We start from the raw sequence: 21,692 nt of genomic DNA, 5'->3' as shown, positions 1-21,692 counted from the left end.
TAGTTTATGTGAGTTCTCCGATGAACTGAGGAGAGAAATGCTGAGAGACTTTTTCATTGAAGGAATAGGCCATGCAGGCATATTCTGAAAGCTCATAGAGACCAAGAACCTGACCTTAGAGGCAGCAGCACTGGTTGCACAGACATTCTTGGTAGGGGAAGAAGAAACGAGGTTGATTTACAATGCAGGTACGACAACTAACGAAACATCGGAACAAGAAGTTCATAGCATTAAACAAGCTGCTACCCCCACACACAGACAAAACCAGGAGAACAGGCGCTCGGCAGCAAACAGTGGCATCAGAAGCCATCAAGGGCCACAGGAACGGCCGTTCACACCTCATCAACCCACAATGCGAGCAATCAACTACAAACTGAGAGAAGCTCAAGAGAGATCAGCCAGATGCAACTCATTCTTTGGGAACAATGGAACAGGTCTGTGCTGGAGGTGTGGGGGTGGGCACTCGTCAAGGGGATGTTGATTTCAGCAGGCTGTTTGCAGGAACTGTGAATATACAGGGCATTTGACCCGCATGTGCAAATAAAACGGCAGCTCGGCTGGTATACGAATTGGATGGGTCGGAAAGCGACCAGAAGATGGTGGGGACAGTACCCGGGACACCGATGTACAGTGGGTCAACACGATCAATGGCCACTGCTCCTACAACAGGATGCTTCCTATAATGATGAGGGTACTACTCAACGGGATCTCTGTCAACATGGAGCTGGATACGGGAGCGAGTCAATCTCTCATGGGCGCTCAACAATTTGAACAACTGTGGCCGCATAAAAGAGACAGACCAAAACTCGCAAGGGTCGACACCACACTAAGGACCTATACCAAAGAAATCGTACCAGTCCTCAGCAGCGCCATGCTCTCTGTCACACACAAAGGGACAGTGAACCGACTTCCCCTGTGGATTGTCCCCGGAGACCCCCCAGCGCTGCTGGGGGGAAGCTGGCTGGGAAAACTAAACTGGAAATGGGATGATGTCCATGCCATGTCATTAGAGGAACGGACCTCCTGCTCAACAGTTATAAAGCGATTTGAACATCTCTTTCAGCCAGGTGTGGGCACTTTCAAAGGGGCCAAAGTCAAAATCTACATCACACAGGATGCTAGACCGGTCCATCACAAGGCCAGAGCTGTACCCTATTTGATGAGGGAAAAGATTGAACACGAACTCGACAGGCTTCTGCGGGAAGGCATTATATCATCTGTGGAATTTAGCGACTGGGCAACTCCCATCGTCCCAGTCATCAAGCCTGATGGATCCGTACGAATCTGTGGGGACTACAAATCTACCATTAACAGAGTCTCCCTACAGGACCAGTACCCGCTGCCCAGAGCAGAGGATTATTTGCCACATTGGCTGGAGGTAAACTTTTCTCAAAATTAGACCTCACATCTGCATATATGACGCAAGAATTGATCGAGGAATCCAAGCTACTCACCACCATCAACACACATCGAGGCCTTTTCATGTACAATCGATGCCAATTCGGCATCAGGTCGGCAGCTGCCATATTCCAGCGCAACATGGAGAGTCTGCTCAAGTCCATCCTGGGGACGGTTGTATTTCAAGACAACATACTTATCACGGGCAGGGATACCGACTCCCATCTCCGCAATTTGGAGGAAGTACTAAAGCGGTTGGATCGGGTAGGCCGACGAGTCAAGAAATCCAAGTGCCTGTTTCTTGCACCCGAGGTTGAATTTTTGGGCAGAAGGATTGCCGCTGATGGAATCCGCCCAACAGAGCCCAAAACAGAAGCAATTCACCTGGCACCCAGGCCCCGGAATGTCTCAGAACTGTGCGCCTTTTTCGGGCTACTCAATTACTTTGGGAACTTTATGCAGAACTTAAGCACGCTGCTGGAGCCTCTCCACATGCTACTCAGGAAGGGGTGCGATTGGTTTTGGTGGGACGCCTAGGAACGCGCCTTCAATAAGGCATGCAACCTTCTGTGTTCCAACAGTGTTTTGACTTTCTTTGATCCAGGTAAAAAGCCACTTCTCCCATGCGATGCGTCAGCATATGGAGTCGGGTGCATTTTGCAACATGTCAATAGTGCGGGCAAATTACAACCCATAGCTTATGCCTCCAGGTCACTTTCGCGGGCGGAGCACTGGTAAGGAATGGTAGAGAAGGAGGCGCTCGCGTGCGTGTACGGTGTCAAAAAGATGCACCAATACCTTTTCGGGGCCAAGTTCGCATTAGAAACCGACCACAAGCCCCTCACGGCCTCCTATCCGAGAGCAAGGCAATAAACGCCAACGCCTCGGCGCGAATTCAACGGTGGGCACTTATGCTGGCATCCTACGACTATACCATAAGGCACAGACCAGGCACAGACAACTGTGCCGACGCGCTCAGCAGGCTACCCCTGGCAACCACGGAAGGGTCTGGCGAACAGGACTGTGAGATAGTCATGGCAATCAATGCCTTTGAGTCCACAGGTTCGCCCATGACGGCTCGCCAAATCAGAGCCTGGACGGCCAGCGACCCCACGTTATCCTTAGCAAAAAGATGTGTCCTAACCGGTGACTGGGCAGAGGCTCGCAATGCCTGCCCCGAGGAATTAAAACCCTTTCACAGGCGCATACATGAGCTATCACTACAAGCAGACTGCCTGAAGGGGGGCAGCCGAGTAGTCATGCCTCTGCGAGGCAGAGAGGCATTTGTCTGGGAGCTCCACCGCGAGCACCCGGGGATCGTTCTCATGAAGTCCATAGCCTCATCCCACGTCTGGTGGCCTGGTATTGACGCGGACTTGGAGCTCTGCGTCCGAAGGTGCACCATTTGAGCCCAACTCAGCAATGTCCCCAGGGAGGCTCCCCTGAGCCCCCGGCCCTGGCCTACCAAACAGTGGTCGCGGGTGCACGTAGACTATGCGGGCCCATTCATAGGCAAAATGTTCCTCGTAGTTGTAGATGCATTTTCAAAGTGGATCGAATGCACCATTTTAAACTTGAGCACAACCTCCACAACCTGTGGAGAGCTTCGCAACCATGTTTGCAACGCACGGAATCCCTGACATATTGGTCAGTGACAATGGTCCGTGCTTCACCAGCACAGAATTCCAAGATTTTATCATTGACCACGGCATAAATCACGTCAAGACGGCACTGTTCAAGCTGGCCTCCAACGGCCAGGCGGAGAGAGCAGTGCAAATCATTAAGCAAGGCATGCTGAAAATCCAAGGTCCCACGTTGCAGGGTCACCTGTCGCGATTGCTGCTGGCATACAGATCTCATCTGCACTCATTGACTGGGATCCCCCTGCGCAACTGTTGATGAAAAGGACTTTAAAAACAAGGCTTTCATTAATCCTCCCTGACATGCACAAAATCGTTGAGGCAAAGCGCCGTAAGCTGACTGAGTACCATGACAGAAATTCGAGGGGGAGATGGAATGAGATAGGGGACAAAGTGTTTGTACTAAACTATAGCAGGGGTCCCAAATGGCTTGCAGGGACAGTAACGGGCAAGGAAGGAAACAGGCTACTGGTAGTACAAATGGACAATGGCAAAACCTGCCGGAGGCATGTAGACCAAGTCAAAAGCAGATTTACCAACAACACTGCGGAACCAGAGGCAGACTACAATGTGGAACTCGCACCACACCTGGTGGACAGACAGAGGGAACAACCTGAGAAAAGGGCAATCCCAACAGACAGCCCAGGCGAGTCAACAACAATCACACCAATCGAAACAGTCAGCCCAGGCGAGATACCAGCAACCACACCCAAAGAAAAACAGACACCAAGGCAAACAACTGAACCACAACTCAGACGCTCCACGCGAGAGTGTAGACCACCTGAGAGACTGAACCTATCAAGACAATAAGACCTTGGGGGAGCGTGATGTCATGTATCTTACATTATTATATATAACTGTATCCTAACATGCTGTAATAAGATATGACCTGTAACCACCAGCATACCTTACTACCAGGGGTGCACTTGCAAGAGACGGGTATATAAGGATAGGTCTCAGGCAAGTGCAGCATTCCAGAGCTGTGAAATAAAGGTGCAGGTCCAGAGTGACCTTGACTTCACAACATGCCTCGTGTAAATCTGTACTGAGGGGACAGGACTTTACATTAGTGAATCTCTTTTGTAGCCTCTCCAAGGCCTTGACATTCTCCCTAAATAGATCAGACCACAGAAGAAGCATGAGAAAGTGGGCATGGTTGTAATGGACATTAGCATTTTGTTTCCTGAGAGGGGCTCTGCCATTTTATGTTGCTATATATATCTTGATGAGCATTGATAGTGAGCGAGGGCAAGGCCAGGGTGAACTTGATCCTGAGGGAGTGCTGCACTGGCGGAGGTGCCATTGTTCAGATATTAAACTGAGGCCTTGTCTGCCCTCAAGTGGATGCAAAAGATTCAAAGAAGAGCAATGGAGGTTTCCCAGTGTCCTGTCCAATATGTATCCCTCACCCAACATCACTAAAGCAGTTTAATTCATCATCAATCTCATTGTTGTTTGTGGGACCTTTCTGTGTGCAAATTGGCTGCTGTGTTTCTCTACATTGCAACAGTGACTATACTTCTATGTTTCAAAAGTACTTCACCGGCTGTGAAGCACTTTGGGATTGCCTGAGGTTGTGAAAGGCGCTATATAAATGCAAGTTCTTTCTTTCTAAAGATCCAACTTCAGGGTACTGAGCTGCCCTGAAACAGATAATTATTAATCAGAATGAAACTGTGCAAGCCAGGTTATTAGCAAACCAGAAACAATAAAAGAATAACATTGTACAATAACATAAAAATTTTATTTGAAAAATTACACAAAAGTAATGCTCATATTTTCGATAGTCACTGCAGCCTGTATAACAATTTATGCTAAAAAAAACTGCTCGATATAGTTCCATGATTCAATTTGTAATTCAAGCTCCTAAAATCTCTTGTTGCCAACATTTTATGATAGCAATAAATCGTCATTCACCCAGTACTGTAGTTTCAAATTATTCAATAACTGTTCAGCAGATACATGACAGCAGCAGAGAAGCTGCTGTAAAACAGAGAAGCATCAGAGAATAAATTGCGAGTGTGTCTGTGCCACTGGAGAGGCTTCAAACAAATCCAGCAGAGATTGCAAAACCAGAGGAATGAACCCGAGGGTTCTAGTTGCGGGACCCTCGATTATTTTACATTCAATGTGGAGCCAGAAATAAGGCAATATGACTGATATCTGCAGTCTCATTAACATATATAAATCTTATTATAAAGTTCTTGGGCCTAAATTTTATGAATTTAATTCCTAATTAGCTTCAATCCATCAACTTTATTACATCTTAGTTCTGTTCATAAAAATTTAATTTTGCTGCTAATAATTAGACATCATTAAAACTCCAATCTCCGCAGAAACAAAAAGAATTCATGAGATACAATTAAACTCTCTGATTTTTGAGATGAAAATGGTTAAAACATGCCTGAGGTATCCCCTTAGGCTGATGCAAACAGGCCTTATGCAATTACTGGGCAGTTAGTGGGCAAATAGCCCAACTCTATGCCAGCAATTGTTTTTTCTTTGGCTGTGCAGATGATCTGTCAACGTGTACATTGACAGATCACAAGTTCAGGATTTAGCGCATACACAAGCACAGACGGAAATCCCGAACTTGTGTGTCATTTCAAGAGCGGTATGATGGTGCACTCTCAGAGTACACCGTCATACCCATTGCAAATACTGTCCCATTGTGTTTATCATTCATGACTTACAAGGTCAGTTCACTTGTGTCACATAACCTATCGTCTATACATAACACTCTCATAATCTTGGTTGCATCATTGTCTCCAACTAACTAAAGGCTCTGCTTTGGTTCAAAATCTGTGAATAAAATACATTACCTCCTTAAGAGACCCTTTGGTTGTGCAGATCAGAAAGAGGATCCAGAACGGAACACATAACATGGAGGATAATGCGAGCAGCCAGCCTAAAGCATAGCCCCATGTTGGATACACATACGTCTTGTTGTACTTGAGAGGTGTGTATTTAAGCAATGAGAAAATGAAAGTACCCTGAAAAAAGAAAGGACATTAATCAGATACTAACTGATTGAGAAACATGACAGTAAGTCAGCCCTGAGAGACAGCACACTGGAGTTATGCAACAAGAGACAGTATATAGAGTTCTGCTTGCAATTTTCTGGGTGTATTGCTGACCCGGGCCATGCCAAAATCAACAGAATTCAGGGACTTACCTGTGTAGTAAGGTTACAAAAACCAGAGAGAAAAATCACCCTGGGTAGCTTCTGTACACTTCTTACCAGCCAATTATTTGATGCCATTGGTGAAGCATTAGGAGCAGGCCTCTTGTCCTCTAGCAATTGCATGTAACATAGAAAGCACAAAGGGGGATGGAAAGAAGAAGAATTCTTACCACACAGAGAAAGAAACCCCCAAAAAACAAAAATTATATGGGGGTAATTTAAACCAGATCCACCTGATGGGAAACAGACGGTATGTGATCAGCCGTCCATTTTGCACCCGACCTGAATTTACTTCCAATACTAACTTGATTACATAAGAACATAAGAAATAGGAGCAGGAGTAGGCCACCTGAACCCTCGAGCCTGCTCCACCATTTAATAAGATCATGGCTGATCTGATCATGGACTCAGTTCCACTTCGCTGCCCGTTCCCCATAACCTTTATTTCCTTATCGCTCAAAAATCTGTCTATCTCCGCCTTAAATATATTCAATAACCCAGCCTCCACAGCTCTCTGGGGCAGAGAATTCCACAGATTTACAACCCTCTGAGAGAAGAAATCCTTCCTCATCGCAGTTTTAAATGGGCGGCCCCTTATTCTGAGACTATGTCCCCTAGTTTTAGTTTCCCCTATATCCTCTCTGCATCCACCTTGTCGAGTCACCTCATTATCTTATAAATTTCGATAAGATCACCTCTCATTCTTCTGAACTCCAATGTGTATAGGCCCAACCTACTAAACCTAATTCAACCCCCTCATCTCCGGAATCAACCTAGTGAACCTTCTCTGACAGCCTCCAATGTAAGTATACCCTTCCTTAAATACGAAGACCAAAACTATACGCAGTACTCCAGGTATGGCCTCACCAATACCCTGTACATTTGTAGCAGGACTTCGCTGCTTTTATACTCTATCCCCTTTGCAATAAAGGCCAACATTCCATTTGTCTTCCTGATTAATTGCTGTACCTGCATACTTACTGTTTGTGTTTCCTGCACAAGCAACCCCAGGTCCCTCTGTACTACAGCACTTTGCAATTTTTCTCCATTTAAATTAGAATTTGCTTTTCTATTTTTTCTGACAAAGTGGATAACTTCACATTTTCCCACATTATACTCTATCTGCCAAATTTTTGCCCACTCACCTAGCCTGTCTATATCCCTTTGCAGATTTTTTGTGTCCTCACAATTTGCTTTCCCACCCATTTTTGTAATTTCTGCAAACTTGGCAACATTGATTGAGTTATTTGATAAAGTAACTGAGAGAGTGAATGAGGGTAATGTAGTTGATGTTGTGTATATGGACTTTCAAAAGGCATTTGATAAAGTACCACATAATAGACTTGTTAGTAAAATTGAAACCCATGGGAATAAAGGGACAGTGGCAGCGTGGATACAAATTTGGCTAAGGGACAGAAAACAGTGAGTAATGGTGAATGGGTGTTTTTCAGACTGAAGGAAGGTATACAGTGGTGTCTCTTAGGGGTTGGTATAAGGATCACTTCTCTTTTTGATATATATTAATGACTTGGACTTGGGTATATACGGCATAATTTCAAAACGTTTCGGAAATGTAGTAAACAATGACGAGGAGAGTAACAGACTTCAGGAGGACAGAGATGGACTGGTGAAATGGGCAGACACATGGCAGATGAAATTTAGTGCAGAGAAATATGAAGTGATTAATTTTGGTAGGAAGAATGAGGAGAGGTAATATAAACTATATGATACAATTTTAAAGGGATGCAAGAAGAGAGAGACATACACATGTCTTTGAAGGTGGTAGGACAAGTTGAGAAGGCTATTAAAAAGGCATACGGATCCCACATAATAAACTAATGATGATGATGATCATCATACGTAGTCCCTCGGAGTCGAGGATGACTTGCTTCCACACTAAAAATGAGTTCTCAGGTGACTGAAGAGTCCAATGCGGGACCTACAGCCTCTGACACAGGTGGGGCAGACGGTGGTTGAAGGAATGGTTGGGTGGGGTGCCTATGTTTCTGCGCGTTCCTTGCACTGTCTACGCTTGGCTTCAGCTTGCTCTCAGCGAAGAGACTCAAGGGGTTCAGCACCTTCCCGGATGTATTTCCTTCAGTTTGGGTGGTCTTTGGCCAGGGATTCTCAGGTGTCGGTGAGGATGTTACTTTATTCAAGAAGGCTTTGAAGGTGTCCTTGAAGTGTTTCCTCTGCCCACCTGGGGCTCGCTTACCGTGTCAGAGCTCCGACTAAAGCGTTTATTTTGGGAGTCTCGTGTCAGGCATGCGGACGATGTGGCCCGTCCAGCAGAGCTGATCGAGCGTGCTCAATGCTTCGATGCTGGGGATGTTGGTCTGACTAATGAACAAGGTCAGAGAATACGGAGTCAGGGACAAGTAGCAGAATGGATAGCTAGCTGGCTACAAGACAGAAAGCAGAGAGTAGGAGTAAAGGGTAACTATTCAGAGTCGCCAAAGGTGGGTAATGGTGTTCCACAAGGATCAGTGCTGGGACCACTGTTAGTCACAATTTCTATAAACAATTTAGATTTTGGAATCAAAATCACAATTTCTAAATTTGAGGACGTCACCAAATCGGGGGTGGGGGGCAGGGGAGCTGGGGGCTAGTCAATACTGAGAGGGACTGGAAAAAATTGCAAGAAGACATTAATAAACTTGCAGAATGGGCATATAATTGCCAAATGAATTTCAACATAGATAAGTGTGAGGTATTACAATTTGCTAAGAAAATAAGAAGGTCACATATTACTTGGAAAATAAGAATGTAAATGGGGTAGAGGAGCAAAGGGAACCTGGGAGTACAAATACACAAATCACTAAAAGTACCGACAGAGGTTAATAAGGCCATTAAAAAAAACTAAGATTTATTTTGAGAGGGATTATGCTAAACGTAGCGAACCTTGGCCTGACCACACGGAATACTGGGTACAGTTCTGGTTGCCATTGTGAGAAATAATAGTCTTATAATAAAATATGGGTTTCCCTAGCTCAGCAGTCTGCCTGGGTTGATGACGCAGAACAATTCTAATAATGTCAGATAAAGATTTTCACAGAGAGCTCGTTACAAGGACATAGCACAGAACAACAAAAAAAAAAGAACAAGCCTTCGAGCAGGCATAGCTGGGCTTGTTAAGCGATTGAGTAAGGAGCCTCATGATAAACAAACTCTCTCGGAGAAGGTATCAAGATGTCCAAACAAGTGATAAGCAAAGGAATGATCTCATGGGACTGGGAGCGGTTTGCTGTAGGTACCTATTCCCCTAAAACACGGTATATAAACAGGCAGTCGAAAGGGGAAGACAGGCGGACTGTGGAGAGCTTCCCCGAGGTGGATTCGTGCTAGCTTCAGCTTAACACCTTGGTCAGCTCAACCTTGAGGTGGATCCATGCTTGCTTCAGCTTAACACCTCAGCCAGCTCGAGAGACAACCAAAGAGGAAGAGATCATTACCGCAGGCTGCAAGGATCAGACGACTTTGCCTCATCATCCATCCGTCCAATCCAGGATCGGTAAACCGTGCTCACCTGTTACAGGTCATATCTCTACTCTATTTATCCTGATTATGTGTTGTATTTGATTGTATTTGAACTGTCGCTCCTCAATAAAACCGTCTATGACTCCTCAACCCTTTTGGGTAATCTGTGACCTGTGATCAAATCTTACACCATATTATAAAAAAGATATAGAGGCACTGGAAAGTGTACAAAAAAGATTTACAAGGATAATACCCAGATTTGTGATGTTATACCCATCGGGAAAGGATGAACAGGCTGGGTCTCTTTTCTCTTGAAGGCTGAGGGTGACCTAACAGAGGACTTTAAAATTATGAAAGGTTTTTTATAGAACAGACATGGTGAGAGCAAAACTAGAGGCCATCAATATAAGATAGTCACCAAGAAATGAAATAGGGAATTCAGAAGAAACTTTGTGCTGAGAATGTGGAATTTGCTACAACTGAAAGGAGTTGAGACAAATAGTATAGATGTATTTAAGGGGAAGCTAGGTAAGTATATGAGGGTGAAGGGAATAGAAGTTAAAGTGATAAAAATTAGATAAGGAAGGATGGGAGAAGGCTCGAGTGGAGTATAAACGGTGGCATGGACTGATTGGGCTGAAAGGTATCTTTCTGTGCTGTATATCCTATGTAATTCTATGCAATTGGCTTTATAAATAGAGGCATAGAGTACAAAAGCAAGGAAGTTATGCAAAATCTTTATAAAACACTGGTTAGGCCTCAGCTGGAGTATTGTGGCCAATTCTGGGCACAGCACATCTCCCAGCACACACAAAAACACACACTGAGCATATTCAAATTAATTCATGAGTTGAATTTTTGGAATTTAATGGGCTCCCACTCCAGTAGCATGGAGTCTCAGGGAGATGCAGTAGTCGCAGTGTCATTTCAACTGTGATTGTTGAATCAGCCCTTAAATGTTATGGGGTAGAGTTTCTACTTTGGGTGCAATTGGATATCCAGATGTAATGTTTTGCCCAAACTTGCACTAGTTTTGAGAAGTATTTTTTTCTCTCTCAATTTCGCTCAAAAGCATTTGCATATCGCAAAATGTAAAATCTGCCATGAACCTGCACAATTGGGCAAATTTTATGTTTTAAAAAATATTTCCTGATATATTTAAGAGTAGTAACTTGGTGCAGTTTGATTAATACAGCTGGAACTGGGGATATCACAAAAGTAAGCATTTTAATCAGAGTGTCTAGTCTATCACCTGTGAATAACCCAATTTTAAATAACTGAAAATGACTTTTGAAAAACTATGGAAAAGCATTTGCTAATTGTATTAGAGTAGAGTGGTCAGTTTCTTAGTAAATTACAAGAAAATATATATTCAAAAGCTTTTAAAACATACCTATTAGTGTCCTTGCACCGAAACAAACAGCTTTAGAGCCTCTTCAACGGCCCGTAAATGAGTGCAATTAGCGGAAATTTGCCATGGTGATTAATTTGATCTGGGGGCGTGGACAGTTTTCTGGGCAGGACCAGCATCTAGTGCCATGTTTTTTAAATTAGTGCAAAAGATTGCGGAAAATCGCCGGACATAATTTGTGCCTAAAATTCCGCGATTTTGTGTGGGTTTGACAAATTTCGGGTGAATTATGCCAAAAGAAAGCAGCGGAAACTGATGCCCTTTATCTTTTTGCCATATATTAGAACCTTATCTGAAGTGCTTTAAGTACTATAACAGTATGGAATAAAATTGGAAGGAATGAGAAACTTACAAGGCAAAGCACTGGAGTAAAGATGAGCCAACACCACTTCATGTATGACCTCGGCTTGTACCCAATCATTTCCTCAATGTTGTCATAAAAACGATCAACACCTGGTAACAGTAAAACAGAATATGCGATTAATTTGATAACAACAGATCTGATCTAATGAGAAAACAAATGGCTTCTTCTAGGGATTCTTGTTTGCAAAATGATGATGTCATTGCACTGTGGATGCAAACTGAAGCATGCAATCCCATCCATCCAAGATAAGCAAGGAAGATTTGAATGTCTGTGATGACATGGAGGAGGACATTTTTTGTATTAATTTGGAAGTTGATACCAAGCTTAACCTGCTCTTTTGAGGAAGAACAGGAAGACAGTGAGATCCTTCTTTAAATATGTAAAATGGGACCTGATGATGTTATTGGGATCTGATCTGCAAGTTTAGTTCCAGTCTTGAGTGGGGAACAGGGACGACGTCCTCATCAGGCTAAATCTGTGGGGAGCCAAATCATGAGCCAGAAGAGGCCCAGCAGGTAAGTTTGACAAAGTTACTTTTAAGTTTCCTTGTGAGCCTCGTGAAGCAGAATTGCTCCTCCTGACCTCACAAGGAAGCCTCAGGCCTCCCTTGCCCCGAGATCCCCACATCCCTCCACCCGATTGCAGCCAGAACGTTCTCACAAACCACCTCCAAAGACCTCCCCACCACCCTTCCCCCGATCTCAGCCAGAACTCGCACCCCCTTAACTGACAGGCAGGGACCGTTGCCACAGGTCACGGCTATGGCCTCCTGCTGCCAAACTCACCACCAGTAGATCTGGCCAAGTTCAAGCGGGATTCCAGGAAAATTCCCCGGACTCCCCAGGGTTCCACTTCAGTTCTTGTGGGTACTGTGCCCAGCCCTTCCTTTAAAATCGGGCCCAATGTGTCTGGACCCTGACCCTGAATGCAGTTTAACTATGGTACGTAAACTATGGTTAGGGAGGTTGGTGTCTGGGTGGGACCAGGAGCTAAAAACACCTACCTTGAAGTGATTTCTTTTCTCCAGATCTCCTAAACCCATCAGTGTTAAGCACTTTGACTGCGATGAATACGGAAATAAAAGATAAATGCTATCTCTACTGAGGATATTGTATTCTAATGATTTTTATTTCAAAAGACATATCTTTTCCTGTTTCATAACAGATTCATTGTGCTATTCCTATACCACAGACCTGGGTTTGAGAACTGATATACATATCCTGAATAAAAGAAAATGGGGCTGAAATTGCCCCTTGCCCTGATTGGGGGCAGTAACCTTCTGGGGCCGGGCCTTTTATCGTCCGGCCCGGAGGTCCTGCTCACAACGTGGAATTGGGCCGTGTACCCCTCGAAGGAAGCAGAGCGCCACTCCCAGGGCGGCAGCGCGGCACTGAGGAGGCCAATGCCATGCGGATACTCTGCATGGGACTGCTACAACACTCTTCCCCTTCATTAAAAGGTACACTCGCGGCCTTCCGCGAGAGGTGGGCGCCGGAGGGACTGGAGTGCATCATCACCCCCGGCAAACAAATTTTAATTTGATTTTATATGTTTTAAAGTTTAATTTGCTTTATTGCCGAATTTTAGTGTCCCCTTCCGGATATAAAAGAGGTCAGAGGGTCGAGTAAAAAGGAGGAACTGAGGGAAATCCTTATTAGTCGGGAAATTGTGTTGGGGAAATTGATGGGATTGAAGACCGATAAATCCCCAGGGCCTGATGGTCTGCATCCCAGAGTACTTAAGGAGGTGACCTTGGAAATAGCGGATGCATTGACAGTCATTTTCCAACATTCCATAGACTCTGGATCAGTTCCTATGGAGTGGAGGGTAGCCAATGTAACCCCACTTTTTAAAAAAGGAGGGAGAGAGAAAACAGGGAATTATAGACCGGTCAGCCTGATATCGGTAGTGGGTAAAATGATGGAATCATTTATTAAGGATGTCATAGCAGTGCATTTGGAAAGAGGTGACATGATAGGTCCAAGTCAGCATGGATTTGTGAAAGGGAAATCATGCTTGACAAATCTTCTGGAATTTTTTGAGGATGTTTCCAGTAGAGTGGACAAGGGAGAACCAGTTGATGTGGTGTAATTGGACCTTCAGAAGGCTTTCAACAAGGTCCCACTCAAGAGATTAATGTGCAAAGTTAAAGCACATGGCATTGGGGGTAGTGTGCTGACTTGGATTGAGAACTTGTTGACAGACAGGGAGCAAAGAGTAGGAGTAAATGGGTACGTTACAGAATGGCAGGCAATGACTAGTGGGGTACCGCAAGGTTCTGTGCTGGGGCCCCAGCTGTTTGCATTGTACATTAATGATTTAGACGAGGGGATTAAATGTAGTATCTCCAAATTTGCGGATGACACTAAGTTGGGTGGCAGTGTGAGCTGCGAGGAGGATGCTATGAGGCTGCAGAGTGACTTGGATAGGTTAGGTGAGTGGGCAAATGCATGGCAGATGAAGTATAATGTGGATAAATGTGAGGTTATCCACTTTGGTGGTAAAAACAGAGCGACAGATTATTATCTGAATGGTGACAGATTAGGAAAAGGGGAGGTGTAATGAGACCTGGGTGTCATGGTACATCAGTCATTGAAGGTTGGCACGCAGGTACAGCAGGCGGTTAAGAAAGCAAATGGCATGTTGGCCTTCATAGCGAGGGGATTTGAGTACAGGGGCAGGGAGATGTTACTACAGTTGTACAGGGCCTTGGTGAGACCACACCTGGAGTATTGTGTACAGTTTTGGTCTCCTAACTTGAGGAAGGACATTCTTGCTATTGAAGGAGTGCAGCGAAGGTTCACCAGACTGATTCCCGGGATGGTGGGACTGACATATCAAGAAAGACTGGATCAACTGGGCTTGTATTCACTGGAGTTCAGAAGAATGAGAGGGGATCTCATAGAAACGTTTAAAATTCTGATGGGTTTGGACAGGTTAGATGCAGGAAGAATGTTCCCAATGTTGGGGAAGTCCAGAACCAGGGGTCACAGTCTAAGGATAAGGGGTAAGCCATTTAGGACCGAGATGAGGAGAAACTTCTTCACCCAGAGAGAGGTGAACCTGTGGAATTCTCTACCACAGAAAGCTGTTGAGGCCAATTCACTAAATATATTCAAAAAGGAGTTAGATGTAGTCCTTACTACTAGGGGGATCAAGGGGTATGGCAAGAAAGCAGGAATGGGGTACTGAAGTTGCATGTTCAGCCATGAACTCATTGAATGGTGGTGCAGGCTCAAAGGGCCGAATGGCCTACTCCTGCACCTATTTTCTATGTTTCTATGTTTAGCCAGGGGGCACTTGTATAATTTGTGGTTTTAGTGCTCCCCCAGAAAAAGCCAAAAAAATCCCACAAAATACCCCGCCAGAAAAACAAAAAATGGCATTTGAAAACTGTTTGGAGTGTCCCCTCCCCCCCTCCCTTTAATAAGGGGGCACTTGATTTAATTGTTTTTTTGTTTTGCAACAAAATAGTTGAAAGAGTCTTGTGAGTTGTGTGATGGTGGTGCAGTGGCAAGCATGGTTGCCTTCCAAGCAGTTGACCTGTGTTTGATTCCCAGCCATCACATCTCTTACTTTCGACTTGAGGATGAAATGATCCTCTGATGACTCTGGTTGTAAGCAGTTGTTACATTAGCATCACATGGCTTTTAGCTTCACCATCAGTGGTGAATGCACAGCGCTGTACTCAGTTCCTCATTAGTATAGTGCTGAGTATCCCTGCGAGTCACGCAGGAGACGGTGCTTCAATTCCCCGATGGGGAGCAAGTATTTCGGAGCTGGTGCCTCACAACTTGAGCCGCCTCGGGGAAATCCCCTCCATGCCTTTCAGTTCTGCGCAGATGGGTTTCCTGTACGGGCTGCTCTTGCACACTCTCCACGTTGCCATCCTTGTCTGCCGTCCAGACATGCCATGGCGCACCACCTTGCTGACCAGAGGAGGCGGGGGTCCCCAATGGAGTGTACTCTACGTGGGAGTCCTCCCACTATTTATTGGGACTTGGCCTGGAGAGTGGTGCACGGAGCAGTCCGGTGCAATGAATTTTTAAGTCTGTTCACGGGCTCCCAGGCCGCCTGCAATTCCTGCGGTCTGGAAGAGTCCGTGTTCCATGCTTTTATGGAATGTGCGAGGTTGCAGCCCCTATTCCATTATTTGAAAGGGCTGCTGCTCAAATTCTGGTTGCACTTCAGTCCCATACTCCTGATCTTTGGGCACCCTGTGCGGAGGGGAGCGGGTAGGTCCGAGGGCCTCCTCGTAGGACTGCTCTTGGGCAGCGGGCGGTCGAGGGGGTCATTCAGCCCGACTGCCTGCCTCTCTTCCGTGGTTACACCCGAGCCAGGGTGTCCCTGGAGATGGAGCACGCGGTGTCCACCGGTACGCTCGCGGCCTTCCGTGAGAGGTGGGCGCCGGAGGGACTGGAGTGCATCATCACCCCCGGCAACCAAATTTTAATTTGATTTGATATGTTTTAAAGTTTAATTTGTTTTATTGCCGGGTTTTAGTGCCCCCCCCCCCTTTTAGCCAGGGGGCAGTTGTATAATTTGTGTTTTTACTGCCCTGAAAAAAAAAAACAAAAACACAAAAAAAAGGGGCACTTGAAAAATGTTTGGAATGTCCCCCCCCCTCTTTTAATCAGGGGGGCACTTGAATTAATTGTTTATTTTGTTTTGCAACAAAAAGAGTTGAAAGGGTCTTGTGTGCTTGATTATTTGATGAGGATAATGGCATTATACTGTTTCTTTATAGCACACTATGATTTTTCTATTAAATAAATGAATTTTTGATTTTTACATTATTGTGTTGAGAGTTATATACAGGGAAACTTGGAGGGTGGGGAGCGATGTGTTCAGCAGATGCCAAGGTGTATAGGGTGGCCATTTGGCTCATCGAGCGTCATTCACTGCAATCGCTGCGCGATGAGTCTCTGACGAGCAGCCCTTCCAGCTGCAGCAGTGTTAAGCTCCGTCACCACTTCCTTGCCGAACCAGAGCCTTCTTATGCATTATTCCTCGGACATATCAAGGTAAGAGTAATGCGCATGGTAAACCCTGCATGTGTACAACCTCCTGCCCTGACGTCTGGGGCCTCTCCTCTGGTGTGGTCTCTGTAGCCGGCACCTTTGAAGTCTTCGCCGCAGGACGACGTGGTGTGCCATCACTGCCTCATTGAGTTGCAGAGGTAACAGTGAGATATGAGTTGCTAATGTCAACGACCTGAAGCCCACCAATGTTTGGGAAACCCTAGTAGTCAAGCTGAATAGTCAGCAGATGCAGCACGCCAACACCTACGCACTGTACGAGGACTGAACGCTGCACTGACCGCAACCTCTGTGCCCCGGCTGCAACTCAGTTTAAATGCCGCCCCAGAATCCTTACCGTACCTTGTGAACGCCAACTTTTTGTGGCATGTTCGCCGCCAGTCGGTAAGTGAGGCGGCAAAAGTGAATTTGGCAAACTGATGTCATGATTTCCATGGTGATAATCGGCGGGGCGGCAATTCTTTATGCCCTTGAAAAACCAGAACCGAATTTCGCACCAGGTGTCAATGCTGCCTAATGCTGGCGCGAAGCCACTGCTGCCCAGTCAATGCCTAACACCGCCGTTATCAGCTGGCATTAGCAACAGAATTTCGGCTGCCTTGTAAATTACAAATAGCCACTGTTGCTTTCTCTTTAGCCTCAGTTGCAGCCCACCTAGGAGAACTTACTCCAAAGATAAAAACCATGAGGAGGCGACGGGAAACCACCTTAGCTACTTTTACCTAGTAAGTGGCTTAAGAATCACATGTGATCCTTGTGTTAGCATCTGCCCTTGGACAGAACACAATGGACAGATAGATGAAAGAACACTGTTGTTTTATCTATCTAAAGGGTTATCTAGGGATGCTGTCTAAATTGCTTGTCAGTTAGTTCTCAATTAGAAGAAGTTACTAGCAATAAACATCACCAGCTCAAACCTGGTTAGAAAGGTAGCCACTAATAGCTACTATAGATAATTAATACCATCCTTAGGACAAAGTATAATCCAATGTTTATCCTAAATCATAGATCTCCTCCCTGTTGCTGCCAAATGCCACTGACCCTGTGCAGGACTTTGGGTGGAACAGGTTCGAGGGGCTAAATGACCTACTCCTGTTCCTATGTTCTATATGTACCCGAACTGATCCACACCACTTTATTGAGTTGTGCCTGCGTGAATCCTGGGAGTCTGTGCATGAATGCTGGTATATGCAGATATGCAGTTTGGTGCACTCACACAAATTGTCAGCATTCATGCATGTGCAAGCTTGATGGATTCGTGACGTGTGCAATAAAACTCAGGGGCCACCTGCTGTCAGCTGAAGAAACGCCGACTGTCAGTGTGAAATGCTGATGGTTGGCATGTCTTAACACAACACTCCAACGTGCTAAAGGAAAACATCCTAACATGGGGCAGAATTCAAGGTAGATGCAGCATCCATCTTGTGGATCACAGAGCTAGTGCTTCTCCTGACTTCACTAATTCTGGTGAATATTGAATTATTTAATACAATCCGTGTTCCTTTACTTCAGATATTACAGATCCACTCATATTTTCATTAAATATTGAATTAAAACATGATGCTATTTATGCAAATCCAAAGTGCATTTGATGTTCTTAATTCATTATTATTTGCTCTTGCATAAAATCAACACTGTCAGCTTTGATGTTCAAAGTTATTGCAAAAGTCTTTGGGGGTGAAATTGACCCTTTTTATAGCCCTGAATTGGGGGTTCAATTACATAATTTGGACCGTGAGGCAACTTTAAAAGGGTAGGTCAGAAATTCTGCCCAGCAACAAATCCGCTAAACAAATCTTAGCCGGACTGGTTTCAAACACTGACTGACATGATAGAAGCTGAATTTAAAGGAACACTCACCTGTCTAAGCACTCACTGCTTATCACGGCGGCTGTTTTTGCTGCACTTCTTTGGATGGACAGACAGTTAGAGGAGCTGCTGCAGTCTGAACCATCAGAACAGGCAGCAGCTGGGCCTGTTAGAAGACAGCAGGCGAATGGTAGGGTTGTGGGGGGGGGGGGGTGGGTGCTCGTAGAAAACCTCCCCTAGCTCACAGGGCCTAGTGTTACTTTCTGGGATATCTCTCGGAGGAGCAGTGCAGGAAGAGGCTGCGCTTCATCAGGCAGGCTGTCGCTGATTTATGCGGCCTGTTGCAGCATGACTTGCTGTTTGCTAGACCAGGGGCTCATGCTTTGCCAGTGGCTGTCAAAGTCCATCGCCATCCTTAACGTGATCACCACAGGCACCACCCAGGCTACTACAGGAGACATCACCCACATCTCCCAGTCTGCAGTGCACAGGTGCATCAAACGGGTCACCAATGCTCACCTTGCCAGAGCACAACACTACTTTACCTTTGCGATGGATGCCAACAGCAATGAGAGACCTCTGGCATTTGTAGGAGTAGCTTTCTTCCCTCATGTCCAAGGCACAATAGATGGCACTCATGTAGTTATCAGAGAGCCATCAACATCTCCCACCCTCAACATCCTGGTGGGGTCACCATTGACCAGAAACTTAACAGGATCGGCCACATATATACTGTGACTACAAGAGCAGGTCAGAGGCTGGGTATTCTGCGGCGAGTGACTCACCTCCTGAACCCTAAGCCTTTCCACCACCTATAAAGCACAAGTCAGGAGTGTGATGGAATACTCTCCACTTGCCTGGTTGAGTGCAGCTCCAGCAACACTCAAGAAGCTCGACACCATCCAGGACAAAGTAGCCCGCTTGATTAGCATCCCATCCACCACCTTAAACATTCACTCTCTCCACCACCGGCACACCATGGCTGCAGAGCGTACCATCTACAAGATGCACAGCAGCAACTTGCCAAGGTTTCTTCGACAGTACCTCCCAAACCTGCGACCTCTATCATCTCAAAGGCCCAGCGTAGCAGGCACATGGGAACACCAACAACTCCAAGTTCCCCTCCAAGTCACCATTCTGACTTGGAAGTATATTGCCATTCCTTCATCATCGCTGGGTCAAAATCTTGAAATTCCCTACATAACAGCACTGTGGGCATACCTTCACCCCATGGACTGCAGCAGTTCAAGATGGTGGCTCACCACCACCACCTTTTCAAGGGCAATTAGGGATGGGCAATAAAGGCTGGCTCTGCCAGCGACGTCCACAACCCAGGAATGAATAAATAAATTAAAATGAAGCAGTCTCTTATGTGTTCAGGAATTCCACTCCATGTTCAATTGGTGTCTGATCACCACAGAAGGATGATGCAACATTGTGCCTGTTTTACTGGCAGCTGCCACAACACCTTCATTCTGCAACATTGATCCAACTTCCAATTTTCCACCCATCCAGAATAGTTAGAAGATGGCTGTAAGGGGACAAAGAATATCCCCATCTCACCCGACTGATGACAAAACTCTGTAACCTCACCACTCCTAAACATCACGGACACACTGAGAGCCATGGGACCTTCCTGAACATCATAGAGTGTGTCATTGGCATTTTGAAGCGACGGTTCAGATACCTTAATCTCTCTGGATGCTCCCTACAATATGGCCCAGACTAAATGGCCACATCATTGCAGCTTGCTGCACGCTGTATAACCTGGCAATGCAAAGAGGATTCAGGTTGAAGGAGGCACAACAACAATAAGATAACCTCAGATAGGGAAGAGTTGGATGAAGGTGAAGGAGAACCACAAGAAGGAGGGCCAGTAGAAGGCATTTCAGTTAGACAGGCCAGGGAGCAGTTGATAGAACATCACTTTTGGTGACCTCCTCAACCCCCCCTTACCTGGAAAGTCAGAAAAAGCCCATCAGCATTAACAGTTCCTGTTATCCCTTTACAATTCCCTTGATTCTGCATTGAAGAACATTAAAATCATTGAGCCAACCTCTATATGAAAGAAATTCTAACAATACATATGAAGAAGCTGCACTGAGTAGAAATTATAGACCAAATGTAATAAAGGTATTAATTTTAATTCCAAATGCAATAATGTAGTGAATCATTTTATCACCCAAATGATCAATCCTTAGTGCCTTTTCTTAAAAGAAGGTTTTCTAATTCTACTATTCCTATGAGGTGCTCCTCCGGTGGCCTCAGTAGAGTTGCTGTTGCTCATGTGAGGAACCTTGAGATGCTGTTGGCTGGTGACACCTGGGAGCTTGAGCCTGAGAGGGCCCGGCAGCACACTGCAATACTTTGGCTGCTGCCTGGGCAGTCTGGCCCAGCACCATGGCACCATGATTAGTATTGGATGAGAGGATGGCTAGGAAGCAGATGGGCTGCCATCCTGAGAGAGGGCAATACATGCCGCTCCCAATGTGTCTCTCTACCATCGGCTAAAACCTACCCAGAATTACAATCAAGGCCACTGTATCATTCTACTCAGTCACAATCTTTCAAAATATTTGAAGATTAATTCATATACATACCATACACCCAACTGATACAGAACGTTTCAAAAGTTGCCAGGAACAGCAGACATGTCCCGCTGACTGCGTAGTAATCAAACAGCTGAAAAATATACATCCCACCCTAGGAGAAGAGAAACAGAGGCAAATACATCAGGTTCTGTGCCATGAAGACTGCATTATAAATCATTGACAATAATAATAAACAGGTGAATCAAAATCAATTATTGCTTTTCTTGAACATAAAATCTTGACAAAAAATGTTTCATATTTTTTGGATGCTAACTTTAATAATCTTTGGAACTTTTATTGGTAGAGATTTCAGGGCATTTCAATATGCTCAGGAATGAAAACTTTATGATGCTTTTCAAATTTGAAATAATTTAAGAAATAAAAACAGAACTTCATGCCCTGATTCTGACTCAGTGAGAAGGTTGGTCAGGGTCTGTGACTGAGTGAGAAGGTTGGTCAGGTCTGTGACTCAGTGAGAAGGTTGGTCAGGGTCTGTGACTGGGTGAGAAGGTTGGTCAGGGTCTGTGACTGGGTGACAAGGTTGGTCAGGGTCTGTGACTCAGTGAGAAGGTTGGTCAGGGTCTGTGACTGGGTGAGAAGGTTGGTCAGGGTCCGTGACTGGGTGAGAAGGTTGGTCAGGGTCTGTGACTGGGTGACAAGGTTGGTCAGGGTCTGTGACTGGGTGACAAGGTTGCTCAGGGTCTGTGACTGGGTGAGAAGGTTGGTCAGGGTCTGTGACTCAGTGAGAAGGTTGGTCAGGGTCTGTGACTGGGTGACAA

General features: G+C 45.4%; 1 protein-coding gene across 1 annotated transcript in view; it reads right to left on the bottom strand.

Moving 5' to 3' along the window:
* Positions 1 to 21,692, bottom strand: part of LOC139281542 (sodium- and chloride-dependent GABA transporter 2-like) — a 119,241-nt gene that overhangs the window by 2,876 nt on the left and 94,673 nt on the right. The window contains exons 12-14 of the mRNA XM_070901708.1: positions 20,923 to 21,025; positions 11,463 to 11,563; positions 5,861 to 6,031 (exon numbers count right to left, since the gene is read on the bottom strand). Coding sequence (XP_070757809.1) covers positions 5,861 to 6,031; positions 11,463 to 11,563; positions 20,923 to 21,025 — 375 coding nt within the window. The remainder of the gene's footprint in view (positions 1 to 5,860; positions 6,032 to 11,462; positions 11,564 to 20,922; positions 21,026 to 21,692) is intronic.

Source organism: Pristiophorus japonicus, chromosome 15 (genome assembly GCF_044704955.1).
Source record: "Pristiophorus japonicus isolate sPriJap1 chromosome 15, sPriJap1.hap1, whole genome shotgun sequence".
Classification (NCBI taxonomy): Eukaryota; Metazoa; Chordata; class Chondrichthyes; family Pristiophoridae; genus Pristiophorus; species Pristiophorus japonicus.
The sequence above is the reverse complement of the archived record's forward strand: the minus strand, read 5'-3'. Positions and strand labels throughout refer to the sequence as shown.